This window comes from Corylus avellana, chromosome ca2, assembly GCF_901000735.1.
Source record: "Corylus avellana chromosome ca2, CavTom2PMs-1.0".
NCBI classification, from domain to species: domain Eukaryota; kingdom Viridiplantae; phylum Streptophyta; class Magnoliopsida; order Fagales; family Betulaceae; genus Corylus; species Corylus avellana.
Genome location: NC_081542.1, coordinates 43,102,833 through 43,130,160, shown reverse-complemented (window position 1 = coordinate 43,130,160; position 27,328 = coordinate 43,102,833). Strand labels below are relative to the sequence as shown.

Sequence of the window (27,328 nt, the reverse complement as noted above, 5' to 3'; positions counted from 1 at the left end):
AAGTATTTTGGTTTATTAATTATTACGTTTAATTGTTGTTTTATATTGAAAATTTGAAATTTCACTACAAAAATGCTTCTAACTACCTTGTTTTACAAACAGAAATTTTGTCTGTGAACTATATGAAGTAAAAGTTGATAAGGACTGTTAATCTTTTAAGTCACTATAGACATTTTAAGTGTAATAGGTAATGCAGGTTGCTGTAAAAAAGTGGTTCAGCTGGTTTAAAATACAAACTTTTTCAGGTCAGTTGGCTAAGTTTCAGAAACCCCCCAGGTTTAAATATTGTTTATTAGTTTGGGACTTAGGTGGATTTTGAGGGGTCACTAAGGAATGAGTAAATGGGATGTTATACCCTCTTTGCTAACATTGTAACTATAGGATGATCAGAATGTTTAAATATTAAGATGCTTGTAGAAGAGCAGCAACTTTTGTTTCTAGTCTCCTATGGCATTCAACACAGAGTTAATAATAACTTTGCATACATTGTGTTGCTGGTCAATAGAAACTAGAAAGCAGCAATGTGCCACCAAAATTTCCCACACTCTCTCTCGCTCAGTTGTATGCTAGGAAGTTTGATGGAAACCAAAATTCCCTTCTTGCTTGTCATGTTCGGTTCTGTATTGGATTTGCATTGCTTAATTCATCTAATACTTTCCTTCTCTTGTCCTGCGTTATGGGTTTCTGTTGAGTAGAAGGGTGTTTGAATTGATGTGTTGGTGTAATGGGTTGTCCTTTTTGATTGGGACATGATGTGATGAGTATTTCGTTGCGTTTTGATTTGGAAAGAGGGAAAAACTATGAATCATTCCAATGCTCGGTCTTTATGGGTTGGGTCTATGAATCATGTGCTGTATTTTCTCCCCCCCTTCGTATGAAAAAGTTGACCTTGTTTTGGAACCAGTTCATAAGAAAATATGAATCTGAAACTGTAAATAGATGCAGATATAGGTTTTGAATTTTGAAATCCTAAGAGTGTCCGAATGCCAAAAATTACAAGATGAGGAGTAGCATGATATTTAATTACTATTCCCATGAGATATTAAATTATTGATTACCAAAGGTGTGATTTTGGGTTTCTTAAGGAATGTTGTGTGGATTAGAAAATAAGAATACACTCTGTTGTCTAGATTTTATAAAGCACATACAGCTTAGGTGGTGTTGTTCTTTGTTGCCACTAATGAATTTTCCAAACATACTTGAGTTTCATGCTTGGTGTGATGCAAACATAATGGTTGATAGCTATCAAGAGGAATGTTCTTTGAATTGACATTGTGGTTTTGAGTTCTCTTGCGTGTCATTAAGAAATCATAAAGTATGGTGTTTTCAAAGATTTAGTAGTTACTATTGGTGTAATTTTGGTATATGCATAAAGTAGATGGACAGATTTGATGGGACTGACATGTCTTGGCATGCTGTGTAAATTGTTACTAATAAATTGCTTTCTGTAAACAGGAACATAGATCGGTTTTCTGTGAATATGACATAAAGAATATGTAAACATAAAATAGAGACTACTTATGTACAGGCATTCAGCAAGCTATCACAGTGTGACAGAAGAAGTAAAACACGCTCCATAAGGTTTATAACAAGTTAACCTGTTTAATTAATAAGGTAAAAGAGATGAATTAGAATAAAATGACATAATCAAGTCTTAAGGGGACTATACCTGGTTTTTGTCACTGGGTTCTGTGTCCAAGGATTGTCTGGATTGGCATATGACTAGTGTGTAGTTTATAAATAAAGCATTTTTCACATTTAAAATTTGGAAGCTCGTGGAAGAGTGACAAAGTTAAGGGAAGGGAATCATGTACTAATAACAGGTCAATTATGGATGTGGAAAATTTATCAAGATCCTCAAAGATGTTGGATTGAATGAGCCCCTGAAGAATATTTCTACTCATTCTCTGACAGTGAATAATGAATGTTAATAGCTTTCTCAATTCCTAAAATATGTTATCTTTTATGTGGAGTCTAGATCTAGGGCAATAACTTTTGGTGCAGGAAACTTTCATGGTTTTTGGACTTTTTGGAGCTCTTTTCATCTTGATTGCTTAAACATACAAGGGTTTGTGGCTATTTGGTCTGGACATATTTCAGTATGGTTCACCAGTTTGTGGTTGTTGAGCTTTCTGACAATGCATTTGTTGTTTTAGGGATTTGATCTGATTGATTGAGGACTCACAGAGGTGGTAGCTAAGGCAATTCAACAATTCAACTATTAACCTGAAATTCTTTCTACAAATATTTGTCGTGTACACGGATGTCTTTCATTTCAAAGTTCTTGCTGCGAAACTCCCAAGATTGTTGTTTTATGTCCATGATTGCCTTAGTAAATGGTTCCTCACAAGTTCTGCTCATTTTTATCGAATAAGGTTGTGCACACATGCATACTTTGTATATGCATCAATAAAAGAAGTAGTTTATAGGAAAGCCATAAAAGAGTATCCTCTCTGTCACATTTTACACACGATCTCCGATAATGGTGTCAATTAGATTGGTTTACTTTTGTGTAACTGTTCTCTATTAACTAATTGTGTTCTATTTCATAACTCGCTATTTAGTTGTATTTGCATGTTTTTGCTTTTAGACTCAGTTTCTTGCCAATGCATTCTCCAAGGAGCATTCATGAATCCAAAGCATTTACCTCCTTTTTCTTGAAGAATAGCAAGGGCTCAAAGGTGTGTGTACGGTCAAGAGTGACTTGGTAGAGTTCTGGCAAACTCATTGGATTTTGAAAAGTGTAGGAGGTCGACCTTGATCCTATGTACCACAAATTAGAAGTCCAGATCTGTGCACTTTTAAGTTTTAACAAATGTAGTTACTTAAATTGAAAACAAGATATGATCTTGCAAAAACAGAATATTTATTACTGTAACTAATTGTTTTCTCCATATTTCAGGACAATTGGAAATCTGTTTTGACTTCTGAGGGGTTTCTTCAATCATATTTATTCTTATAAAAACAATATCCATGTGCTGTTCTGCAACTAAAGGGTGCTTCAATTTTTTTGCTAGTTTTGTGAAGTGGTTTGAATTTTTTTTGGTGAGTTTTGAGCAGCAACTCAACGATTGTGCAATGTTTCAAATGAAACTATGGACAGCTGTCTCAAGTGCAAGGGGTAAACGTGTCAACCACACCTGCTTTTTTCTTATCTTCTCAAACATTTCAGGGAATGGATTTTACAACAGACAAGTTGAGTCTTCGGTAAGGAAATGGCAGATATTGATTGAAGTTCCATTTGGATGTGAAGACTACTAACAATTACAGTTTGAGGATGTTCTGCATGGATTTGCTAAGAGGCGTCAAACAGGTCAAGAGGACCTCTTATGCCCAGTCCTGCCAAATTAGACAGGTGATATTATAGTATCATGTTTTGGCTAATTAAATAGTTATATAGAAGTTTGTCAGCAACTAGAGAAAAGATGGTTTGTTGCTTCACTTGTACTATTTTGTTCTATAGATATGTGATTGTGTTACTTTCTTGTAGTTTCTGAGTAAAATGTTCCATCTTTACTGATAGAATCAAGAGCAATGTGTTTTGGCTTAAATGATCTGTCTATTCTTATACTGCCTGTTTGTGTTCTCGTTGATCCCAGGTAATCTTCCTCTGCAGGTTTTTTCCTTTCTAATATTTTCAGAGTATGTTCTGTGGATCTACTTGTATATTTTGCATGCTTGCCTTGATGTTAATTTTTCTGTGGATCTGCTTGTATTTTGATTTGTTAGTGATTGGAATAATAGATTAAATTATATAGTCACAAGATTGTAAGGCCAAGACTGGAAATCAATAGTTTGTAAGCATTCTTAGGCTGCTACTATGTAATATATATTTGAGGGAAAAATCAAAAATGAAAAATGGAATTTTGCAGGCTATAAAGTATGGTATGAGGTATAGAATTACTGATGTGAGGGCCAAAAACACATTCAAACCAAATTAATTTGTTTTTGAAAAATTCTTCTACGTAATTGTATTACAAGCTGTTTGAGCTATTTTTTTTTATCTATTGTCTTGGCCTCCAAACTAAAGTATTTCATGGCGCTTCTTTCATCTTCTTTCAAAACACTCAAAGCCAATTATCATTTACTTCAAAATTCTGCTTCTTGTAAACTAAATAGGTCCCCCAATAAATTATTGTACTTATTGGCACCACAAATTGGCCAAATTGCACATTATGGTGGGAACATATTGCGGTACTAAAGGACAAACTGCATAGTGGATTCTCATCCTAATGCAGCATCCAAGATATGATATCAACTTGTACCAATTAACTTGAAGCATTTTAATTAAGACCTGATTGCAGCTTTAATTTGTTTTCTTGTTTGATTTATTTCGAGCAATTATGGTAAGTGTGCTATCTGGAGCCTTAGGACAATAGAAAATATGAAGGTTAAATGCTTATTGGCACCACAAATAGAGAAGGCAAATAGTAGGTATTACTTTTCTCTTTTGGGTTTGTGCCAAAGAAGAAAACAAGGCCTTCTCTTTTCTCAGTATTGCTTTTTGCCCAAACTAATTAGGAAAATTAATAAAATTAGTCTACTATAGTATCCAGAACTTGACTTGGGAGATTATATGGTGGACTGGAGAAGAGAGGATATGTATATTATGTAGCCTATAATCTTATTTTGAAAGTTTATAGTTTAGAGGACAAACCTGGACTATTATACTCCTATTATAAGAACTTCAAACCATGGAATTATAATCTCATGAATTTCTTTTTTTTTCTTTCTTTTTTTTTTTTTTCCTAAGCAAATAAATTTCGCTTACTTGTCATAGAACATGGCATTTTGGTATACGGAGTCCAATGGAGGGCAAACATTGTCTATTATACTCCTAGGACCCACAATCCTTTTCATATTTTCCTACTTATCAAAAAATTAAAGCAACTAACTTCATTAGACCTGTGTTTAAATGTAACAAATTTCTTGTTTCAAAAGCTCTTACACTAATGTTCTTTTAGGTTTGTGCTTGTGCTTCAGTTTTCTAATGCCTTCGACATACAAAAATTTGCATACTTCCAAGCAGCTGCTTCTTCTCTTTCATTTTATTGACGGCTGCAAAAAAATTTTGAAATGTGAACTGAATATCATACTATTCCTTATTTCCATATATAACAGAAATTTTGTTTTCTTTTGGGCAGGCATAAGAAAATCATGTCTGAAAAAGCGATGCATCTGCTGGACATCCATTTTGCCAATGTGGAGTTGCTGCTTGTATACGAACTGCTGGTTTTATGGTTGTGTAAATTGTCAGGTAATTTCTGAAATTTATCTATCATTCATTGGTAATTTGTGACATTTTTCCGTGTCTTATCGGAATGGGTGTGCAGGATAATCGTTCTTGTAAATTTTTTGATTGGGTTGATTTACCAATGTCCAAATATGGGTTAAGAGTAATGATGCTGCTGAGGGAGAAACAAGAGGGAAATGAAGGCTGAAGTTGTTAGGGTTGAAACAATGATGTATGAAGAACTGACAAAATGCAAGTCAAACATGGAGAGATAATTTGCTAAATTTCGACTGCAGATAGAGTTGTATGAAACTAAGAAGATGTACCAAGGTACCTTAGTTTTTGTGTTTTCTTCTGATATTTTGTGCTGGTGGTTACAGTAATACTAGTATTAGTAATATGATGTTCCATCATATACTTTGATTATGTTTGTCACGGTTATTGTATATTTACTAGTATTAGTAATATGATGTTCCATCATATACTTTGATTTTGTTTGTCACGGTTATTGTATATTTGGACTACATGTTGGCACACCAACTTCTAGCACTTGTTAACTCTCTCTCTCTTGTTTTAGAGAGAGAAGCTCTGAAAAAACCCTAAGTTTTTTTCTTCCCAACCGCCTCCTTAGTGGGGTTTTTTCTGCCGCCTCGTGCGGTCTTTCCGGGGAGGAGGGAAAGGCTTTGCCTTTTCCTTTCTCTCCTCCCTTTTTCCGTTTCCTCCTTGTTTCTCCTTCCTCTTCTCCTGGTTTTCTCTTGTTTTTTACTTTTCTCTCTTTCTTTTCCACTGTTCCTCTGCCTTCTCCGTTCAGCGCCGCCATCACCGGCCCATTTTGTTGATCTGCCTTCGCCGTCCCTCCTCCGCCACAGATCAGCCACAGATCGGTCGAGCTTTCCACAGATCCGCCATCGTTGTCCCATCTCCACCACAGATCCGTCCATCTTCTCCTCCTCGTGTGGCTCCTCCGATCTACCCTCCGCCTGCCTACCTCCGTCCCTGCTGGTGTTGTGTGCTGCTGATTTGTGTTTTTATTGTTGTGTTGTAATCTTTTTGTTTATTTGTTGTAATCTTGCTGTTATTTCCCTGTATTTTTTCTGTTTGGTTGTGCTGTTTTTCTTATTTTCTGTGGGTTACTATCTCCATGATCTGATCTGGTTTGACCTTGTGAGGGAGTTTTTTGATGCCGGTGGTTGTCCTTCAGCGGCTCATTTTCAGTTTTACGCAGCGCCATCCCTGCAACTTTCATTTCACAGTGATTGTTACCTTTACCGCATAAGTCTCTTCACCGAGATTTTATGCACTTTAGAACCGCCTTGTGCGGCCTAGGAACAGGCCCGACTTGTTTATGGTTTCTCTGAGGCCATAGATGAAACCATTGCCTATTGCTTGATCCTTTCGGATCATTCCCTGTATTTGGTCCTTTTGGACTTTTCCATGTATCCCTGCTGCTTTAACTGCTTAGGCTTTGTTGTTAAGGTGCCCACCCTTTTGTTGTTGTTCGATCACATGTAACCCTTTTTCCCTTATTTGATTAAAAAAAAAAAAAAAACTTCTAGCACTTGTTCATGATTAAGTTGCTGCCCATGTGTACTTGTTTATGATTTGGTTTATCTTTTTTGGGGTGAGTGAAATGCAAGAAAGACATGTAAGAGCATTCTTTGAGGCCTCACAAAAACTATTTTTTAGTTATTTTTGTAAGGCAATTTAGCAAAAGTGACTAAAATCCTCTATTTTCAGTCTCACCATTTTAACCCAAAATAAATAGTATTGGGTTAAAATGAATAAGAAATAATATAATTTTTTTCTCTCTTTCCATATTCTTTAAAAAATTAAAAAATATATAAAGAAATTATTTGAAAAATATTATTTAAATAGAATAGTGAAAGTTAATAGTTAAAATAGTAAGACTGCTAAGTGTGCTTTGAAAAAGTGGATAGTTAAAATAGAGAAAAGTGTATTTTTAGTTATTTTAGTGAGTAAAATTTGCTGAGACTGCTAAAAATGCTCTAAGAAAATTAAATTTATGATTAAAAATAGAAACTAGATGGTTTTAAAAAATAGTGTTTCTCGGGATCTCCGGCAATGTTAAAGAAATTGCCCATCAACAATTTTAAAAAGCTGGATCGTACGATATATTCAATGACGTTCAACATGCCACGTCAACATTTATAGAAAGTAAAAAATACCGCTTCTTTTCTTTCTATTCCCTCCCTGCAGGTTTTCCCACACTAATCTTCTTTCTCTCTTTCTTTCCCATTTTCTTGCACTTCTCGCTGGACCTGATGTAAAGCTTTATAGACTACTCTACAAAATTCAATCCTCTGCATAATCAAATTAAATGGTGTATTCTTTAGTATTTTCTATGTCTTGTGTTTGGCATACTTGTGCATAAACTCATTATCGTGGCTCATACTTGTGCAAAAATTGTTTGGCTTAGATGGTTCATATACGTTAATAACTAAATTACAGGCAACTGTAAGGTTCCATTTAATATGAACATGAAAACTTTAATCCAAGAAACCACCAAATCGGAAATTTACTTCTATAAATTTACAACATACACAAAGACCCAGTCTCAAATACTTGGCATAAGTAGACTTGGAACAGAGAGAAGTGGGAGAGAAGTTATTCCATGAGCAGAGGAGGACTGGTGCAAGTATAAAATCCATTTGATAATTTCCTCTGTTTTAGCTTCATAAAACAGAGTGTTGTATTTCAACAAGTGCAAGAAAATGAGGCAAGAGAGGTGTGGGAAAACCAGGGAGGGAATAGAAAGAAATTCTCTAATATTTTGGATTGAATTTTGAAAGTTAAATATAGATTGACGTGGCATGTTGAATGTCATTTGGATATATTAAAATTGCTAGATGGGCAATTTCTTTAACATTGCCGGGGATCCCGATCTTAAGAAAAATTTTCAAATTCAATTTGGATATACAAATTCCACCAACACAAAATAAAAAATAAAATATAAATGATAAATTAAAAGCCCATCTTTTTTTGCACCCACCACCATAGTATAAGAAATTTGTTTGAGATTGCGTTTGAGAAATAGAGCTTTTAAGTTAAAAAGAGTTTTTGGGTAAAAGTTTCATTTTTAAGCTTTTGCCAAAAATGTGTCTTGACCATTTTAGGTTTTTTGGACTCTTAAAAGCGCTTTAAATTTTTTTACCAAACAAGTATTTTTTTTCTTCAAACCGACTTTTTAAGTGTTAAAAACTTTTTTAAACTCTTCAAATGCAATCTCAAACAAGCCCTGTCTAGTGTACAGTACAGTCTACAGGTTTGAAAAAAATTAAGAAATTATTTTGTCAAAATATTTCGTAAAGACATTTGTGTTTTGAAATATATTTTGTACTTTTAATTATTTGTTAATAATTTTGAATAAACAAACAAGTGTCTTCTGCATGTCGTCCTTCTCTGGCCCTGGCGTGACATGACATTTCTGGAAAAACCCAGCTCCGCGTATCTTTTTCAAATCTCCATTCTCTGCATCTCTCAAGCCAAAACCAAAGCAGACTCATCTCCAAAGCCATTGCCTCAGCCAACAATGGAGCTCTCTCTCTTTGGAGAAATTTTTCTTCCAAGAGATGCAAAGATGGAGAGATGAGGTGCAGCGGCTTTCTCAGATCTGTGTTTGTTCTTTTTCAGTATCTGCTCTCTCTCACATCTGATTTCTCTGGTGGGAGTGGGATGGCTCCGGTGCAAACGAAGAAGAAATCATTTTATTGGGTGTAAGTTTAGCATTTCTCAAAACTAAAACCCTAACCCTGCGGATTAATCATCTTTGTGTTTGTTGGGCATCAAATATATCCTCCGCACCACAGAGATCAACAAATGTTGATGATCAACGAATTGCCTCAAGATTTGGTGGAACAGATTCTGGTATGGCTTCCGGTTGTCTCTCTCTTGCGTTTAAAGTGCGTCTGCAAATCCTGGTACGCTCTCATTACTCACAAAAACTTCATAACAAAACAAATCCTGCACAACAAGAACAACAGCAACACCCACCTTCTCCTTAAAACGCTCGATAAAATCACCAAAGATTATGCTGTATCCACGCTTTCTTATGAAACACTCCAAGTATCCCTTACACAGCCTCTACCTCCACCGTATTTTGAGATCGACAAGAAGATTGTACCTCAACCCCACTTCAAGGTTGAGATTTTGGTTGTGGGTTCTTGCAATGGTGTCGTTTGTCTCCACGATAACTGTGGATTGAGTATTGTTCTATGGAACCCTGCAACTAGAGAAACAAAGGTTGTCCCCGAATCAAACCTGTTAAGCTGCCCCGCTGGGCATCCTGTCTACTTCAATGGTATTGGATTTGGTTTTGATGCCAAAACTAATGACTACAAGATAATCAACCTTAGGCGCACTATGCCCGACCCTACCATATCCCATTCTCGAATACAATGCATATTCCAAAGTGAGGTATATAGCTTAAGTGCGGATTCTTGGAGAAAAGTTGATAGCGACCCGTGTTTTAGTGAGAGTTTTAGAGGTTCACGGACATACATCAATGGGATGGTTTCTTGGGAGGCATATTGTCATGATTGGGAGGGTGTTTTGTCATTTGACGTGAGCGACGAGGTATTCCTAAAAACATGGCTGCCAGATGATGTTATAGGTAATCCTTTGAGACACATTTTCGAGCTGAATGAATTGATTGCTATGGCAGTTACTATCATTGATGAAGAATGGTCGGAGTTTTGCTTTGATATATGGTTGATGCACGAAGTTGGTGTTAAGGATTCGTGGACTAAGCTTTTCACTGTTGGACCGTTTACAGAAATTGAACGACCATTAGGAGTTTGGAAGAATGACACCCAAACCATGTTCTTTGAACATTTTGAAGGACAGCCGGTCTTGTATGACTCCTCTACCAAAGAAATTACTAATCTTCAAATTGGTCATGAAGTAACACGCTGCTTGCACTTGCAGTTGGTTACTTACATGGAGACCCTAGTTTCTGTCAAGGGCGGAAATGAATTTGAAGAGCAGGGCAATTGTTGACAATGGCCATCTTTTTTGTATCTGTTCCAAGTGTGTTTCAAGCAGCATATATGGGCTGAGACAATATTTTCTGCTTATTGTTGTCAATGATGTTCTCAAATATTTGTACTCTTTACGTTTAACCCATATCTTTTGGAGCAATAGTGAGAGAATTTTAAATTTAAAGAAGCAGGAGTGCAAGGGTTCTACACATGATCTTTCTTTACTTTTCAGACATAATTATTTTTTCACTGCCCCATATGTTTAGTATTTCTTATATTTGGTTTTTGATGTTTATTTCTTGTTATTTCTAGACATTTACCGTTGAAGAGGTTTTCGTGCTTCGATATGGTTGATGGGGTTAGTTTACATAATTTGCAAAATTGAACTCTTTGATTAGAGTTCAGATTTGATAAAAAATGACATAGCACATTAGGGCATGTTGGTCAATGTTTTTCAGTACTTTCCCTATTTTCATAAAATCCAATGCCTAAAAATATCTTGGCTTATTAGGGCAACTATGAGGGGGCTTTAGTTTTCTGTATTTCATTCATTCTCCTGCCTCTGGACAAGGTAATAAATATTCTGTTTAATTAGTGTGGAGTTTACAAATAAAGCATTTTTCACATTTAAGGAAGCTCGTGGAAGAGTGACAAAGTTTAGGGAAGGGAATCATGAACTAATGACAGGTCAATATTATGGGAGTGGAAAGTCTATCAAGACCCTCAAAGATGTTGGATTGAATGAGCTCCTGAAGTATATTTTTATACATTCTCTGACATTGAATAATGAATGTTATTATTAGCTTTCTCTCTATTCTTAAAATGTGTTTTCATTTTGTGGAGTCTAGGTCAAGAACTTTTGTGGAACTGTTCTCTATAGACTAATTGTGTCCTATTTCATAACTGGCTATTTAGTTGTATTTGCATGTTTTTGCTTTTAGACTCAGTTTCTTGCCAATGCATTCTCAAAGGAGCATTCATGAATCCAAAGCATTTTCCACCTTTGAGCAGCAACTCCAGGATTGTGCAGTACACTTTTTTTTTTTTTTTTTTTTTTTTTTTTTTCTGCAATATACCCAGACTTGGCCTGAGCCACTTGGCTAGAAGATCAAGCTACCTCTAAATGGGTGAATCATTTCCATAAAATGAGATTTGGCCGACAAAAGTTTGAGGCCTCTACTTTTATTGTTAAAAAGCAAGTACCTATAGCTGCCATATCAGCTTCTGATTATTAAATATTTTTAATCACTGATGTAACTTCGATTAGCAAGATATAAAAAGACTAAAAGAGTTATTTAACATTACTCTCTATTGGTTATTTGGTTGGAGGGTAGTTCATGAAGTTCCACCTACACAAAATAAAAAATAAAAAATAAAAAATAAAAAATAAATGATAAATTAAAAGCCACATCTTTGAACCACTAAATTATTTTTGTAGATGTACAGACCAGAGTTACTAAATATAGCTATTTCTAGTGTACAGGTTTGATACAATAAAACTCCTCTCCTCTTTCTCATTGGAAGAAAAACTAAAAATGCCGCCGATCCCAAGAAAAGCCAGACGTCTTTCCCTATATGTGTTGTAGCGATACTCTCCTTGTCCAAGATGTCTTGTAATGGCTGGAAATTAAAGGAAAAAGCAGCAGCAGCAGCAGCATCTCCAACTACTAGGTAGAGGCTCTTGATCAAAATCAACAAGAAGAAATGATTTGCTCAACCTTTGGTCATTTGTTTCCAAACCCACCAAGGGTTTCCATAAATATGATTCTTCTATTGGTCCAAAACATCGACTTCTCTATACCAAGAAATATTTCACAAATTAGCTGGCAGAGCAGAACTCTGGAAGAATAATTGGTCCAAGACACTGTTCAATTGGATATCTCAGGCTCCTTTCTTCTTTTGGTCTTTGGATGGTTTGGGTTCCTTTGTGAGCATTCTTGGTGCTATAGCCATGGCCATAAGCTCTTGGAAGAGCAGCTTACAGGCATAAGGAATGTGAACCTGCATACACAAGCATTAAATCACCCAAAAAGGAAAAACAATAATCTATTATAACAGTAAGACCAATGATATGTTTTGCGTTCCTAGATGAAGGTGTTCACCTGAACAATGTCGGTTTTGTTTTTGCAACCCCTGCACTCGAAAGAGTTCTTCTTCAAATTTGCAACAGCTATCAACCCACAACGTTCACAAACATGGACCCGATATGCATCGCTCTGGTCAAACAATCGCTCTTTGAGGAAGTGAGCTGCACCATGGGCAATCATGCAATCTCGTTCCATTTCTCCAAATCGAAGACCTCCATCACGGGACCGTCCTTCAGCAGGCTGCCTTGTCAGGATCTGGACAGGGCCCCGCCCACGTGAATGGATCTTGTCATCAACCATATGCTTCAGTCTTTGGTAGTAAGTGGGGCCAAGGAATATCATAGCACTGAGACGTCGACCAGTGTGACCATTATACATGGTCTCAAAACCACGCATTTGATAACCACATTTGTGAAGAGCTTTGCTGATATTGTCCACCTACAACAAAAATAAGAACAGGAGAAAACCTTCAAATTCCAAACATCACAAATTTAATAGTGAACAAAGTGCTTCATGACCCAATTCCTAAGTCTAAATAATGACACTTTAAAAGCTGAAGAGAAGATGAGCATTGATAACGAAATTTCCATAACAGTTGTGGAAGTCTATAAAGGGCGTAGCATCTCCTATGACAAATATTTCAGATCCTGCCGTTTTAAAGAGAGAATCAACTTACAGTGACATCTGTGAAAGGAGTAGCATCTCCTTCCTTTCCCATGTGAGCTGCAACCTTGCCCATGATACACTCAATCAGCTGACCAATTGTCATACGTGAAGGAATAGCATGCGGATTAACGATGATATCAGGGGTGATCCCTTCCATGGTCCACGGCATGTCTTCTTGAGTATATGTCATGCCCACTGTTCCCTTTTGCCCATGCCGACTGCTAAATTTATCCCCAATCTGAGGAATTCTAACGGATCTCACCCTTACTTTCACAAACCTTAGCCCATCCGCATTTGTTGTCAGTAGAACCTGCCAAGGAATAGATACATAAACAACAGTCAGATTGCATTAAAAGCGCATGTTTAAATAACAAACAACCTGTCAGAGGCATTTGATGATTCAATTAAATCTTCAGATCAATCAACTCAATTGACATAGACAACAGTTAATTCAAAAGACAAAGCTGTGATGTGAATTTAACTAAAGCTTACTTGGTCAACAATTCCAGTTTCACTATGCCGCAGGCTTATGCTATGATCACGCCGTGAATAACGTGAAGCTAGTCCCTGAGCTTCGTCCTGAGCAATGGGAGTGGTCTTTCCAATAATCACATCCTCGCCTGAAACTCTCGTACCCTAATATACAATAACAAGTTACTTTTAGAGAACAAAATGAAAATATAAGCAGATCATTAACTCTGAGGACTAGGACACAATCCACAAATTTTTTGATAAGTGGGACACAATACACAAATTCACATATACTCACAGGAGGTGCAAGGCCATCATCATCCAATTTATCATAAGAGCCATGGCGCATACCCTGCAAAACAAGATCTTATTTAAATGAAAAATATTCACTCAAGTAGCATAGAACATAGACTATCCAAAACTCAGTTTTCACCATGGTATTGGATCTGTCTGGCCGTCCAAAATCCTCTTTGACAAGAGTCCCCATCTTCTTCTCCTCATCACTATGGAAGGAAGAGAATTAATAATGTGCCACCCCCAAGGAAAATAATGAACAAGTACAGAAGCTAAAGGCCTAAATATATTCAAAAAGTGTTAGGGATATGCTTACCGATATGAACGGAAAAATAGTGACCTAAAGAATCCACGGTCTATAGACGATTGGTTCATTATAACAGAATCTTCCTGGTTATATCCAGAATAGCAGGCAATGGCAACAATGGCATTCTGAAGCAGAGTAATAGGCAGAAAGCATTATAAGAAACGAGAAAGGTGAGTAAACAACACAAGTTATACCAAGTTAAAATACTTACAATGCCAGCAGGAAGCTGCCTAAAGTGGAGATGCTCCATTGCTCGTGTGGTAACAAGTGGCTTTTGAGGATAATATAGAACATAAGCTAACGTATCCTGTGTGAAGTAAAGAGAAATAAGAACCCAGTGATCTTAGGTATGATATCCAATAAAATGTTGAAAAGGTAGTAATCATAAACATGAGAACCAAAGCATACCATTCGAAATTGGTAGTTGGTGACATAAATACCCATCGCTTGCTTACCCATAGCTGATTGATATGTATTACGAGGAGACTATGCACCAGCAACGAATCAGTTAGATGGATTAAAAACATAAATATTTCTTGACCAGAAAAATTCGTACCAGCATAACAAAAGTACCTGATTATGGTCTGGAAATGGTATAATTGAAGCACAAACACCCAAAATCAATGATGGGTGGATTTCACAATGGGTATAAGTTTCAGAATAAGCTTCCTCTGGATTTAGCCTTGCTTGTACAAGATCCTGGTTCAAGTTTCTTGCAGTTAGATGTTTATAAGTTCTTCAAACCTCTTAATCAGATGGTTAATTGACACATTAAATAGAGATGTGTTTTTCCCAACTAAAATTGTATTGCTCACATTGATGGTCATGGAAATCATTGTTGTCTCTTCTTCTTCTGTGTCAATATATTCTATAAATCCCTTTGCAACAAGATCATGCCAACCAGCATCCTCAGGGGTTTCCTGAAAATAGAGTAATTAAATTGATGTTGTTGCTAAAAACACATTTAGTTCAAAGAAAGGTACAATTTTTTTTTAGTAGGCTCACCCTCTGCTGCAATGCATGAATATCCTTCTTCTTTATGAGAAGCCTCTGCTTGTCTACAATGAATAGTGGACGACTGCAACGGCCATAGTCAGTATATATCCGCAGTTCTTTCAATCGGATATCTCTAACTACTCCAACCTCGGTATTAACATCAACCTGCACATGTAAATACTTGTCAGCATTCCATCCATGTCATAACATTCATATGCCCAACAGTCTTCTCAGCATGGAGTTATTTTGCACAATATACAACACAGACACCCAGAAATACTGACCCTTCGCCTCAGCTTTCTTAATGTTTTCACCAACATATCAGGATCTCGATGAATACCAACCCAGCAACCATTAACAAAAATTTTTGTAGCTTGCGGAATAACAGCAGGAGAAATTTCCTGCAATTAGCTAAAATGTCAAGCTAGGAAATAAGGAAATAGAAAATTGATACCTGCTTGAACAGAACCAAAAGTACACACCTCAAAATTCTCTGTACCCCATTCTTCCAAAAATTCCAAAATAGGGTATGCTGCAGATCCAACAGTTATGTACACCATCAATGCAAGATTCTTCACCAGTCCACATGCCTGAAGTTACAGCAAAATAAAGTCATAAGTGCCACAAGAACCAAGTGAGGCAAATTTCTTCAGTAGTCCACAAAAAAAATACTCACTTGTCCTTCAGGTGTTTCAGCTGGACACATCATTCCCCACTGTGAATTGTGCAACTGCCGTGGTTTGGCCAATTTCCCTGGTAAATATAACTCAGTTAAAGGACGATAAGGAAGAAAAAAAATAATTATCATGGATGATATCCCTATATTGCCCCAATAGCACAAATCTCTGCAAGCTCAAGAATTCAGAAGACAGAATTAGCTGATGCATGCAACACAACTAGTTTTTACCTTCACGTCCTATGGGAGAATTCAGTCTTCTTAGATGTGACAACGTGGAGGCATATGTTAAGCGATTCAACACCTGCAGAAAGAAAGAAAAAAAATGGAAAACATAGAGTCATCTACGATAGAAGAGATGCATTTTTTAATGCAAATAAATAGCAGAAATTGAGAGAGGAAAGCATAAATAAGATAATTATGACTTAAACCTGTGAAACTCCAGCTCTTGTACCAGCTGCATTTGCTTGCCCCCAGTTTCCAGTGGCGAGAGAGTATTTGAGACCACTGGTGATGGTTTTTGCTTTGATGGCAAATTGGAGGTTAACTTCCTTTCCATTATCTACACACTGTACCATGCATGAAATACGTAGGTACACACCCCACAAAAAGTATAGCAACTAAACTAAATAATATCAGGGTTTATGTAAGGAACCTTCTGCACATAACCTCTCACATCCCTAGTTAACTTTCTGAATAGCTGTATTCATATAAACAAAAATAAAATATCATCAGATGTGTAAACAATAATATGAACAAAAAAAAAAAAACTATGAACAATAAAGGAACACCCAAGTTTCAAGTAACATCCAAATTTTCACACAAAACTAACCATTCTAAACAGGCCTCCAAGTAAGGGACCAGCAAGGTCCAGCCTCTTGTTGCCATAATGATCCCTATCATCTTCGGCTCTCCGGCCAAGTGCACACAGCAGAAGCCGGTGAATAATATAACTGGTAGAAGCATCAATAAGTTTAGCACACATATCACTGCCACAATACAAATGCATATCTAATGGAGACCAAACTTTACCCAAAATAGTAAGCCTTTTTTGTCTCGCAAAACTCTCCAACACCAACATGAGGAAGCATTTCCTTTTGAAGAATTTCTTTAGCATACCTGTGAGGAGGGTGCACGGTAGATAAGCACTAAAAATTTATGCAAAACACCCAGATGCGAAGATTTACCAAGATACTACTTACTTGATCCTCTTTTCCCTAGTTACACCAACAGTTGCTCCTCGTTTCCCAATGTAATCTAGTGCAACCTGCAGCAGCAGATAGAGAACATGAACATTTTATTAAAGCCCAACAGCAGAATCCAGAGAGAATGGAAATGAGCACCATATCCATTGATCACAATGAATATTGCAGGAAACTGAGTATGATGCAGTGACCGGGGGGGGGGGGGGCCCATAGCAGCAGAGTACCTGTTGATTTTGAATCACAAATGCTTCTTCCAAGGAGGGGCGGAGCAACTCCATCATTTGAGTATCAGAGAAGTCGTAACATATGTGTTCTAGTATGTCTTTGTCAGCTACAAACCCCAAAGCTCGAAATACAATAATAATTGGAATTTCAGTTCGAATGTATGGAAGAGTGGCACGAATGTACTGCCCCGAAGAGCCCTGCGGTAGTAGAAGTGGATACAGGCAGAAGAAGACACTTAATACAGCAAACTATAACAATAGCTAAAAACTGAATAGTCAATCATTCCAAGAAAAAGCAAACCCAAGCGCCATAGATTATCCCATTACCCCTTTGGCACTAGTCCGAGAGAGCATCCGCACAAACATGGTACTGGGGGGTCTGTTTTGAGACTCCGCCATAGACCGAACTTCCCCCACATAGGCATACTTGTTAGGCTGTCTTTTCTTGAACACATAGACATGATTGGTGCTCATCTTTTCCTGAGCAATTAGAACCTTTTCACTCCCATTTATAATAAAATACCCACCTTGATCATATGGACACTCCCCAAGCTCTGTTAAATCCTTCTCGGAATTCTCGTACAATGTGCAATAACTTGACCGCAACATTATTGGAACCTACTAATACATGACAGTACACAACATAGTGGTTAATTCACATAGATGAATTCAACCATTCATTGATACAGAGTTCAAGTTACAAACCTTCCCAATAAATACTTTGGTGAAATCCTGAGTCTCAGTTACTTCTTCACCATCATGCCCTTTCTTTATGACTCTTTTTGAGACATCCACATACAAGGGCGCCGAGTATGTTAGATTTCTCAACCTAGCAGCCTTTGGAAACAAGGTCGCAGTTTCTCCATCAGACTCTGTCATCATAGGCTTGCTCAAGTATATCTGACCAAAGCTAATCTTATAGATAGTCTGCAGGGGTGGGGAAAATTGGTGTCACGAACCAAGAACAAAACCAATAAAATTATTCGATTTCTAAATGATTTCATTGGTTTAAAATGAGGGAGATGAAAAGAAATTAAAATTTGATTCTTAAACATTAAATAAGCGCAACAGAACAAAAACCCTCCATTCAACCAAATCTAATACCATTTTTTACATTCATCTATTCCTTGGAGTCCAAAACAACATAAAAATAAGATTTAAAATATTATTTACTTTTTTTTTTTTTTGAATAGTTTGTGTGTACTAGGGGGGGCTGCAGAGAGGGGGCGCATTTCTAATGAGATTGCATCACTTATCAAAAAAATATATGAATTCCTTTTTTGTTCCCCCACATTTTCTCATCAGTCAAACTGAATGTTATGAAATTAGATCTTCCTCAACTCAACTATCAGTATAACATAACTTGAATCCACAAAAATGATTAAACTATCTGAGTGACAATACTGCATAATTTGAAACATATAGGTCCATTTATTCCAACCAAAAACTTCAATAAAGGTTCTCCAATGGAAAAATTAAATTTAGCGTAAGGACACCGTTTCCACAAAAGTCCCAACAAAAAGGCTTCCGAAATGTTCATAAACTGACTGACCTCCGCAGATATATAAGGATGATTTATATGTTTCCACAAAAGTACTTTCAATTAGATTATTCAATCGATAAATTGTTGTAGTGAGTATAGAGAAATAAGTGTTCTCCCGCTTGGTGATTTTATACCAAGCACCAATGCAAAAAATATTTCAAGTTGCATACTATCTTCCATTGTAACAAACAGAGCCAGAGGTTTGTGCACTAAAGCCTCCTTCGCTTAATGGTTACAGGTTTCTGAAACTAATTAAAATACTTTTTTTTTTTTTTAAAAAAAAAAAGTAACTTTCACTAAAATTCATTCTTGCAAGTAATTTAATCTCACTTCTTGAGTATCCATTCCTAAATATGTTCCTGGAAACATAATTTCTCAATAAATAAAAAAAACTACTCAGTTTGTGTTTCCAACTTCCACCATTCTTATTAAAGTTGAGTAAATCTCTCCAGGAAGCCAGTAAAGAAGAAACGAATCCTAGCTCAACGGAATCGAACGGCTACAGGATTTGAAGCTATCCAATACTCGGGCAACGCCAGGTTTTGAAGCTAGTGTAAAAGTAGCCTATCAGTTAAAACTACCGACGAGGTTAATCTTGAATTTTCACCAAAAGTGAAACTTTAACAGAAACCCTAACCACTCCCCTTCATCTCCAAGTAAATTAATCAGACGAAACCCTAGAAGTCCTAAAACTCCGTTTGTTCTCAGAGAAAACAAGGCAATCCCTATAGGAAAACCAGAAATTCGTCAAGAAAAACGGACCTCGGCGAAGTCCGACTGGTGGCCCGGGTTGTGCTGGGACTCGGGGCGGATCTCGATGTCGGCAGACTCATCGACGATCTCCTGCATAGTGTTCTGGATGAACTCGTCGAAAGAGTCGAGCTGCTGGCGTACCAGGCCCTTCTCTTCGAAGTAGGCGGAGATAACGGCCCAGGCGTCCTCCTGGGTGATCTCGTCCTCTTCTTCGTCGTCGTAGCTTACCTGCTGGTCATACTCCTGGTCGTCCTCCATAGCTCTTCGATTGAAGCTCGAAAACCTATATGTGTTGTTGCGTTAGAGCGAGTGAAAACCCTAGGAGAGCGTTGGAGGTGACGCTTAGTTACGGACCAGTTGGTGTTTCAAGATGAGGGAAAGTTGAGGGCCAGCGGGTTGTGTGCTGCTTTATATCATTCCAGCGGCTTTTGCCTCTATGCCTTCGGCGGTGGTTATTGGACGAGTTCGTGCTGGCGTGGACGGTGAAGAGCTGGTAATTTTAATGGCATACTTGTATTTTATTAAGAATGACATTATTATTAAAATTATTATTGAGTTTTTAATTAATTATTATTAAATTTTAATTAAAAATAACTTTAATAATTATTTTATTTTTAATAAAACACGAATAAACCATCTAAAATTAATCGTGAAAAGCTGTCTGGACTTGGGACTAGTGTGGAAAAGAGATTGTTTTTTTTTTTTTGGTAAATACATTCCAAAATAGAGAAGTTAAGAATTGTTTTACTTTTATCCAAATTTAGCTTCCTAAATTTCTAAATCCATTAAGCCCAGCCCCCTTAGGAATTGGGCTGCCCCTTGGGCTAATCCCCATTAACCAAATCATGAAATCAACCCAATAGACAAAAGAGGGTGGCTCCTTTGGGGGACCGGTACCCATTCCGGCCTAATGAAGGTGATTTTTTTTTTTTTTTTTGATATGAAGGTGGTTTCAATTTCTCAAAAAAAAAATTTTTTCTGTTGCTTTTTATTTTTTAAACTTAAAATTAAAAAATAAAATAAAAATGCAAGGGTGGTCACCTAAGGCAATTTTAAAGAAAAATAGTAATTTAGGCAAAAAAAAAAGATAATTAATTTATATTTAATTATATATAAATATTTGAAAGAAAAATGTTTGGAAAAATTCCACATACCCCCTCAAACTACCACCTAATTGATAATGTCCCCTCTAAACTTTTAATTGTGACAAGTTTCCTCTAAACTACCAAAAATTATCAATGTTCTCCCATGATGAAACTACCCTTAGTAAAATAAAAACAAAAAATACTAAAACTAATAGAAAAAGCCTAAACCTAAAAAAATAAAAAATAAATAAAAAAGCAAATTTAAAATAAAATAAAAAATCCATTGTATAAGGAAAAAATTAAAAATTTTCTTTTCTAAAACAATTTTTTTCTTTAAAAAATGTTTCTTTTAAATAAAAATTTATGTTTAAAGAAAAATTCGTTTAAAAAAAATTAAAAATTTTCGTTTAAAAAATATTTTTTTTTTAAAAAAATATATATTTTTTTAAATAAAAAATTATTTATTTATTTATTTGTTGAATTTATAGGGGTAATTTTGTCTTATTGAGAAATACATTGAAGCATTTTTATCTTTTCGCTAGCCTTAGAAGAGACATTGACAATATTTTAATAGTTTGAGGAAACATTATCACAATTACATGCATTTTCTCTGCAATATAAAGGGGTTTTGCCTGGGTAGTATCTCTTTATCAAAATTGATCCAATTTCAAATACTTGTCCCTCTCTGGATAACACCCAACCCGGCCTATGAGTAGGAACTTTAATTAATATACAAGCCCTTGGCACTTGGATCTCACGCTCCGCCCCTCTTTCTCTGCACGTTTTCCCTTTGCCGGAACAGTTATTTTGTGGAGTGGTTGTTTCTCCTTTATTGTATTTCCGTGTTTTTTTTTTTTTTAAAAAAAAAATTAATATACGTGCCAAAACTGATAGGTCCCGTGCAGATTAAGGTGGGTAGTTGCACTGACCGGTGAGGATTCATCCAAAAGAAATAGCAAAAAATTATATATCCCTATTTGTATTCATGCATGCATGCAGACCACCGACTTCAAAAGCTTCCACGTTTGGAGGAATTATTGGTTGATTAAACTCCTAAATATTTGTTTTTACTTTCTCTAATCGTGATTACACATGTTGCTCTTATAAGCTACCCACAACCACATATCTTCATCCATTTATAGGTTACCAAACCTCCTTAATTCTCAGCTGATTAATTAATTTGTCCGATGTTTCTTCAAATATAAAGACTTCCCTAGAGCCTAGATCGAGGACCCGCCATCTTCTTCCTCACTTGACTCGTTAAAGCTAGCTAGCTAATCTCCATGACGAAGACCAGGAGGATATTCTCCCTTTTGCTGAGGCTCCTAGCCTTGGGTGCAACCCTATCGGCCACCATAGTCATGGTCACAAGCCATGACTCAGCTGAAGTCTTGAACTTAACGTTCAAAGCAAAATATAGCAACGAATCTGCGTTTAAGTCAGTTTTTATTATTATTATTATTATTATTATTATTATGAGCTTATTCCTTTAGTTATTAATATTGGGTTAATTTCCGTTCAATGATTTGTGTTGTGTAGGTACTTCGTGATAGCAGAAGCTGTTGCGAGTGGATACAGCGTTATTGCTCTCTTTGTTTCTTCAAAGACTTTGCTTTGGCGCTTGCTTGTGATCCTAGATGCGGTAATGAAGCTATTTCATGGTTTCTTTCAAATAATTTTTTTTTTTAGAAAAATATAATTTAGCCTTCCAAACTACCAGTCATTTTCATTTTAGCCTCCTAATGTTCAAAAAGTGATAAAGTAGCCCACAAACTACCAACCAGTTGCAATTTAGCCATTCTATTAGTCATTACTGTCAAATAGGATGAAAAATTAAATATTACGTCGTTTTGACAAGGTTAAGTTATTAAAATACCCTTTTGAAAAAAAAAAATGATCAATTTAAAAAATGCCTCCCAAAGCAACGTCGTTTTTGGAGGCATTTTTAAATTGATTTTTTTTTTTTTCAAAATGACATTTTAGTAACTTAACATAAAAAAACGACGTCGTTTTGCATTTTTCATCTTATTTGATGGTGTTGACTAACGGAGTGGCCAAATTGCAATTTTTTAGTAGTTTGGGGGCTACTTTATCACTTGTTGAACATTAGGGTGCTAAAATAAAAATGACTGGTAGTTTGAGGAGCTAAATTATATTTTTTCCTTTTTTTTTTTTTTTTTTTTTTCTCATAATACAAAATTTTATATATTTTCATTAAGAAAAGAAAAAGAAACTAGCTGTGGAATTACATCTGATATTTTTATGGCAAAAATGCAAAATCAATCCATATGACTTCACTAACTTGCAATAAGCTCACTGTGGTATAAAATTGTTCAGATATCAGCTTCGGTTCAAAATTTTGATGGATTTCGATAGTGTGCCGCGTCAAATCCAATTATATAACCGCACTCTTTCAATTTAATTACTAGCTTAAAAAAAATACACGAAGGAATTTCCACTTGTCCAATTATATAAAGACATGTGGCAATATATTCCTACTTTTTTTTTTTTTTTTTTTTTTTTAAACATGTGCGTGTCATTATATATTTAGATTTGATAATAATTAAGAACTTATTTGATATTTTTGCATACTACAATGAGTTTTCTCAGGACATTTTTATACTGATTTTGTACTTTTTAATATTTTTGTATTATAGATAAACACAAATTCACTTTCTTCTTCCTCCTTTTACTTTTTTACTTTTTTATTTTTTGGCAATTAAGGTTATAACGATGCTACTGACATCAAGCGTCTCGGCCGCCTTGGCGGTAGCTCATGTGGGCAAGAAAGGGAACAGTCATGCTGGATGGCTGCCTATTTGCGGACAAGTGCCCAAGTTTTGCAACCAAGTCACCGGAGCTTTGATCGCCGGTTTAATTGCTGCAATAATATATTTCCTGCTCTTTATATACTCCGTTCACACTGTTCTCACTCCTCTCTTCACCGTATAAAACCATAGACAATTCTACAGCTTGTATAGAGATTTTGTAACGTCTTTTCACCTTTTTCAACTTTCATTTTCTTTTCTTTACCCCATATCCTCCGTGTATAATGGTGATTTATAATACTTATAATCTCTATTAAGTTTGATATAAATAGCGAAAACTTCTTTTCTTTTAAATTTAAATAACGAAAATTTATTATTCGAGTAAAGATAATTGACTTATGGGCCGTGTTAGAGAGAGATATTAGGAAAGTTTTTGGAAAAAGTCGACTTATCTTTTAAAATAATGTCATCTTAAACTTTCAATCATAGAACAAATGTTTTTTTAAACTATTAAAAAAATGTCGAGTCCCTAAGCCTAGTAAAAAGACAAAAATAATTATAATTTTTTTAATAACACAAAAAAACACCTATAAATTCGATAAAAAAAAAAAAAAATCAAGGAGCACGGGTCGAACCACCCCAAAGCCATGATCACATAATCATTATACTAAATTGTAATTTATTTGAAATAATTTTTTCTACCACTAATCCTTGAATTTGAGGATTTATGAAGTACATCGATATTTTCATATTTAGATTTTTTTTTTTTTTTAATTTTTTTTTTAACGAATTCTCTAACCATTTGACAAAGAGAAATAAAGAAAAAAAATAAAAATAAAAAATGTTTAATTTTTTATATCACAACCAATTCGGTCTTTGGGTAGTACAAATCTCATAATTATGCTCTAAATCTAGAATTGTTTTTGATAATTTAGTTTGAGCTTGTTTGGGATTGTGTCTGAGAAATAGAGCTTTTAAGTCAAGAAAAGCTTTTTGGTAAAAGCTTCATTTTTAAGCTTTTGCCAAAACTGTTTTTTGACTATTTTTAGACTTTTTAGACAATTAAAAGCATTTTTTACTTTTTTACCAAATGCATATTTTTTTTTTTTTTAAACAAACTTTTTAAGTGTTAAAAGCAATTTTAAGCCCCTCAAACGCAATATCAAACAAGCACTTATTATTTTTCTTTTTATTTTACTTTGGTAACCTAAAATGTAATCGTTTAATGCCCAAAACTACCACGTTTTGGGCTACCGCAGGGTGCGGTAGTCTTGACTACCGCACCTAAGCCTTTCCCTTTCAACAAAGAGGGGAGCGTAATGCTCAGTGTAAAAGAGAGATATTGAAGGTAAACTTTTTTCCAATTTGGGCTTGGGCTTGAGCAATAAGCTCTGAGTTTAAGCCCAAATGCATCAGCAAATATTGCTTTTACAATATTTATATAATTATGACCATTACATGCACCTGCCACCTCGTAATTGATATGTCCATACCACTTAATTTTTCTCAAAAAAACCTGATAAACGTTTTTTTTTTTTCTTTAATGAAAAGGACTAAACCACACCGAAATTGTTAAAAAAATAAAAATAAAAAAGACTCAAGCTCAATCAAGGTTTATTGAATTAAGCTCAGACATTTCGGACCGAAATCATCCACAAATTTCAAAGCAACGAAAGCTTAAAGAGGGAATTTCAAGTTGACAGAATACAAATCGCTACCTTCAATAGGCCCATGGGCTTATGACCGAAAATGTTGAGTAGTAAACAGCTAGAGTGTGTGTGAGCCCTGTCATAATAATAGAAAAACAAAAAGGCTAGGAGTTTTGATTTTGGAACACGCACAATCATTCATGGACACAATCGTTATTCTTGGATTTGTGTTTTCGTGTTCTTGCTTTGAGTGAAACGAATGAAGAAAATGAAAGACAATTCCTTTTGTTTGGTTTATTTCTTGTCGTCTCAAACATACATACTTTCAAAAAAAGAAATAAATAAAATGAAGAAAGGCATCAAAGACAGTGACCCAATGAGACCGAGGCACGTCAGCTAGGTAGACCCAATTATGATACAGAACATGCACAAAAAGACTTGCATAAATTGATCCGAAAATAAGATAGCATGTGAAAAAGGAGAGCTTCCTCTATCCAAGCTCAAGCTCCAAACCAGTAACTAAAATCCAAAAGATAAATGTGTAATACTTTTCATTACACCACCATCAACCTATTGATATAGGGTCTATATTTAATTTTATTTTAGTTTTCTCTCTTTCTCGTAAAAAAATATATAATTAAATATAGACAACAAAAAAAACTTCAACATAGATGCTGTAGTTTTCTTTACATCAATATTTATATATATATATATATATGTCTCGACTATATATGTGATAATTAATTAAGCAGGGATTTAATTAATCCAAGACTGTCAAATCAATTCAATTAAGGATTTGATGAATTATACACATGCATGCAGGAGTGTGTATAGGTGACTAATAATTATTATGTGCACAAATATAGAAGGTAGATACGTGTAGGGGTAATTGAATCAAATAAATAGTTTTCTCATGTTGTTAACCAATGCAATTCATTGTTAATGAAGATGGATGATGGGAGCATTAATTACTCATGTGTGCATTATTTAGTCACATATATATGATTCATTAATTGTCAAATTAATATTAGAGACAACCTTTTTATTTTGTTTTTATCTTTTTAAAACCAATTTTAACCAAAATATCTTCCTAAAATACCCTTAATTTGACCATTTCAAAACCAATTTTACCCTTTGTAATTATGAATTGGTAAAATAAAGACTACTAAATTTTTGTTTAAAAAATAAAAATAAAAATCTAAGGTCCCCAGATGCAATGAATGTTGGAGCCACGTCACTTTAAAAAAAAAGATTTGTTTTTAAGTTTTATTAAAAAAGAAATGAGATAAAAAATTGAAGTGTGACCGAACCACCTAATTTTTATTTGGAAAAAATGTAAAATAAATCTTTGTCAAATCATCATTTTAAATATTTTAAAAAATAAGTTTTTGGGAAATTTGAAATACCAATCGATGACTTCTGTCATTTTGGGAAATTTCCTAATAGTATAATTAAGTAGAATGATTTGGCTTATAAGGTACCATGTAAAGAAAACTAGAGCATCTATATATGTTGTAAATTTTTATTACCATGTTTTCAAAATCTTTATATATATATGATTAATTTTTTATTATATCAAAATATATAAATTTTGAAAATTAATTGATCGAGTTTAATATATTTTATTTTTGAGTAGTTGGAGTTTTTTAACACTTAATTAAAAACAGTTTTGGGTCTCCATCGCTCTCTTCATTACATCCTGTTTAGCCGTAGCCTTCCACTCCCTTGTCCACTAGCACCTCCATTCAATATAAATCAGGTATTGAACATGCTATATATGTATTTATGTTTCTAATAAGTGATCAAGTTTAATATATTTTATTTTTGACTAGTTGGAGTTTTTTAACACTTAATTAAAAACAGTTTTGGGTCTCCATCGCTCTCTTCATTACATCCTTTTTGGCATGCACTCCCTGATCATTAATTGAAAACCAGTTCGATCTCTCCCAGGTAAGGTTGATTGCTTGCAATTGGTGCTCTCTTCAACTACAGGGATTATTAGCATCACATTAATTAATCCAAGGCACCAACTCCCCAACTTCCACCAAACAACTTTAATGCCTTTGATCATCTATATATTCAAGGGAGTAGTGTACGCAGGAGAAGCATGCTCTTGAGATCGAGTAATTAAGAGTACTTATAGGGATCATCGAGAATGAAAGTTTTCTTTGTGTTTTTCGTTTTTCTTTTCTGTCTCCCACCTATAATATTGGGTGCCTTTAATTTTTATCTCCTGTCCCTACAATGGCCACCGAGTATTGGAAGCCGTCTGCAAACTCCTCCTCCGTCGTTCACCATACATGGCCTATGGCCACAGAACTATAGCAGTAGCCTCCCACTCCTTTGTCCACAAACACCTCCATTTAATCAAAGT

At 35.2% G+C, this 27,328-nt stretch overlaps 3 protein-coding genes and 1 long non-coding RNA gene across 4 annotated transcripts; 3 read left to right on the top strand and 1 right to left on the bottom strand.

The window, feature by feature from the left end:
• Nucleotides 1-66: 66 nt before the first annotated feature.
• LOC132173087 (uncharacterized) lies at nucleotides 67-6,794 on the top strand. Its single transcript, XR_009439227.1, has 3 exons — nucleotides 67-3,355; nucleotides 5,145-5,257; nucleotides 5,334-6,794. It is a non-coding gene; the product is annotated as an uncharacterized LOC132173087 (long non-coding RNA).
• A 1,874-nt stretch (nucleotides 6,795-8,668) lies between these two features.
• On the top strand, nucleotides 8,669-10,454 carry LOC132171450 (F-box/kelch-repeat protein At3g23880-like). The gene has a single exon (XM_059582765.1). The coding sequence runs from the start codon at nucleotides 9,071-9,073 to the stop codon at nucleotides 10,247-10,249; it is 1,179 nt and encodes a 392-aa protein (XP_059438748.1). The 5' UTR covers nucleotides 8,669-9,070; the 3' UTR covers nucleotides 10,250-10,454.
• A 1,167-nt stretch (nucleotides 10,455-11,621) lies between these two features.
• On the bottom strand, nucleotides 11,622-19,880 carry LOC132172137 (DNA-directed RNA polymerase II subunit RPB2). The gene is made up of 25 exons (XM_059583587.1): nucleotides 19,462-19,880; nucleotides 17,862-18,083; nucleotides 17,484-17,774; nucleotides 17,157-17,354; nucleotides 16,930-16,994; nucleotides 16,760-16,846; nucleotides 16,560-16,680; nucleotides 16,383-16,427; nucleotides 16,159-16,296; nucleotides 15,959-16,031; nucleotides 15,728-15,804; nucleotides 15,534-15,641; nucleotides 15,336-15,452; nucleotides 15,061-15,216; nucleotides 14,871-14,975; nucleotides 14,629-14,754; nucleotides 14,464-14,541; nucleotides 14,267-14,362; nucleotides 14,065-14,180; nucleotides 13,888-13,957; nucleotides 13,753-13,806; nucleotides 13,476-13,619; nucleotides 12,994-13,293; nucleotides 12,333-12,755; nucleotides 11,622-12,231 (listed from the first exon to the last, which is right to left on the bottom strand). Exons 1-25 carry the CDS (start codon nucleotides 19,708-19,710, stop codon nucleotides 12,112-12,114), a joined length of 3,579 nt encoding a protein of 1,192 aa, XP_059439570.1. The 5' UTR covers nucleotides 19,711-19,880; the 3' UTR covers nucleotides 11,622-12,111.
• Nucleotides 19,881-21,820: 1,940 nt separating this feature from the next.
• LOC132169850 (CASP-like protein 1C1) lies at nucleotides 21,821-23,489 on the top strand. The gene is made up of 3 exons (XM_059580803.1): nucleotides 21,821-21,975; nucleotides 22,077-22,179; nucleotides 23,262-23,489. The coding sequence occupies exons 1-3, from the start codon at nucleotides 21,821-21,823 to the stop codon at nucleotides 23,487-23,489; spliced, it is 486 nt and encodes a 161-aa protein (XP_059436786.1).
• The last annotated feature ends 3,839 nt before the right edge of the window (nucleotides 23,490-27,328 follow it).

Bases quoted from the DNA above. Each gene is read 5' to 3' on its own strand.
- LOC132171450 (XM_059582765.1), top strand. From the start codon at position 9,071: ATGTTGATGATCAACGAATTGCCTCAAGATTTGGTGGAACAGATTCTG.
- LOC132169850 (XM_059580803.1), top strand. From the start codon at position 21,821: ATGACGAAGACCAGGAGGATATTCTCCCTTTTGCTGAGGCTCCTAGCC. The intron at 21,976-22,076 runs GTCAGTTTTTAT...TGTGTTGTGTAG, and splicing joins AGCAACGAATCTGCGTTTAA to GTACTTCGTGATAGCAGAAG. The intron at 22,180-23,261 runs GTAATGAAGCTA...TTGGCAATTAAG, and splicing joins TGCTTGTGATCCTAGATGCG to GTTATAACGATGCTACTGAC.
- LOC132172137 (XM_059583587.1), bottom strand. From the start codon at position 19,710: ATGGAGGACGACCAGGAGTATGACCAGCAGGTAAGCTACGACGACGAA. The intron at 16,847-16,929 runs GTAAGTAGTATC...CCCTCCTCACAG, and splicing joins ACTAGGGAAAAGAGGATCAA to GTATGCTAAAGAAATTCTTC. The intron at 16,681-16,759 runs GTAAAGTTTGGT...TGCTTCTACCAG, and splicing joins AAAAAGGCTTACTATTTTGG to TTATATTATTCACCGGCTTC.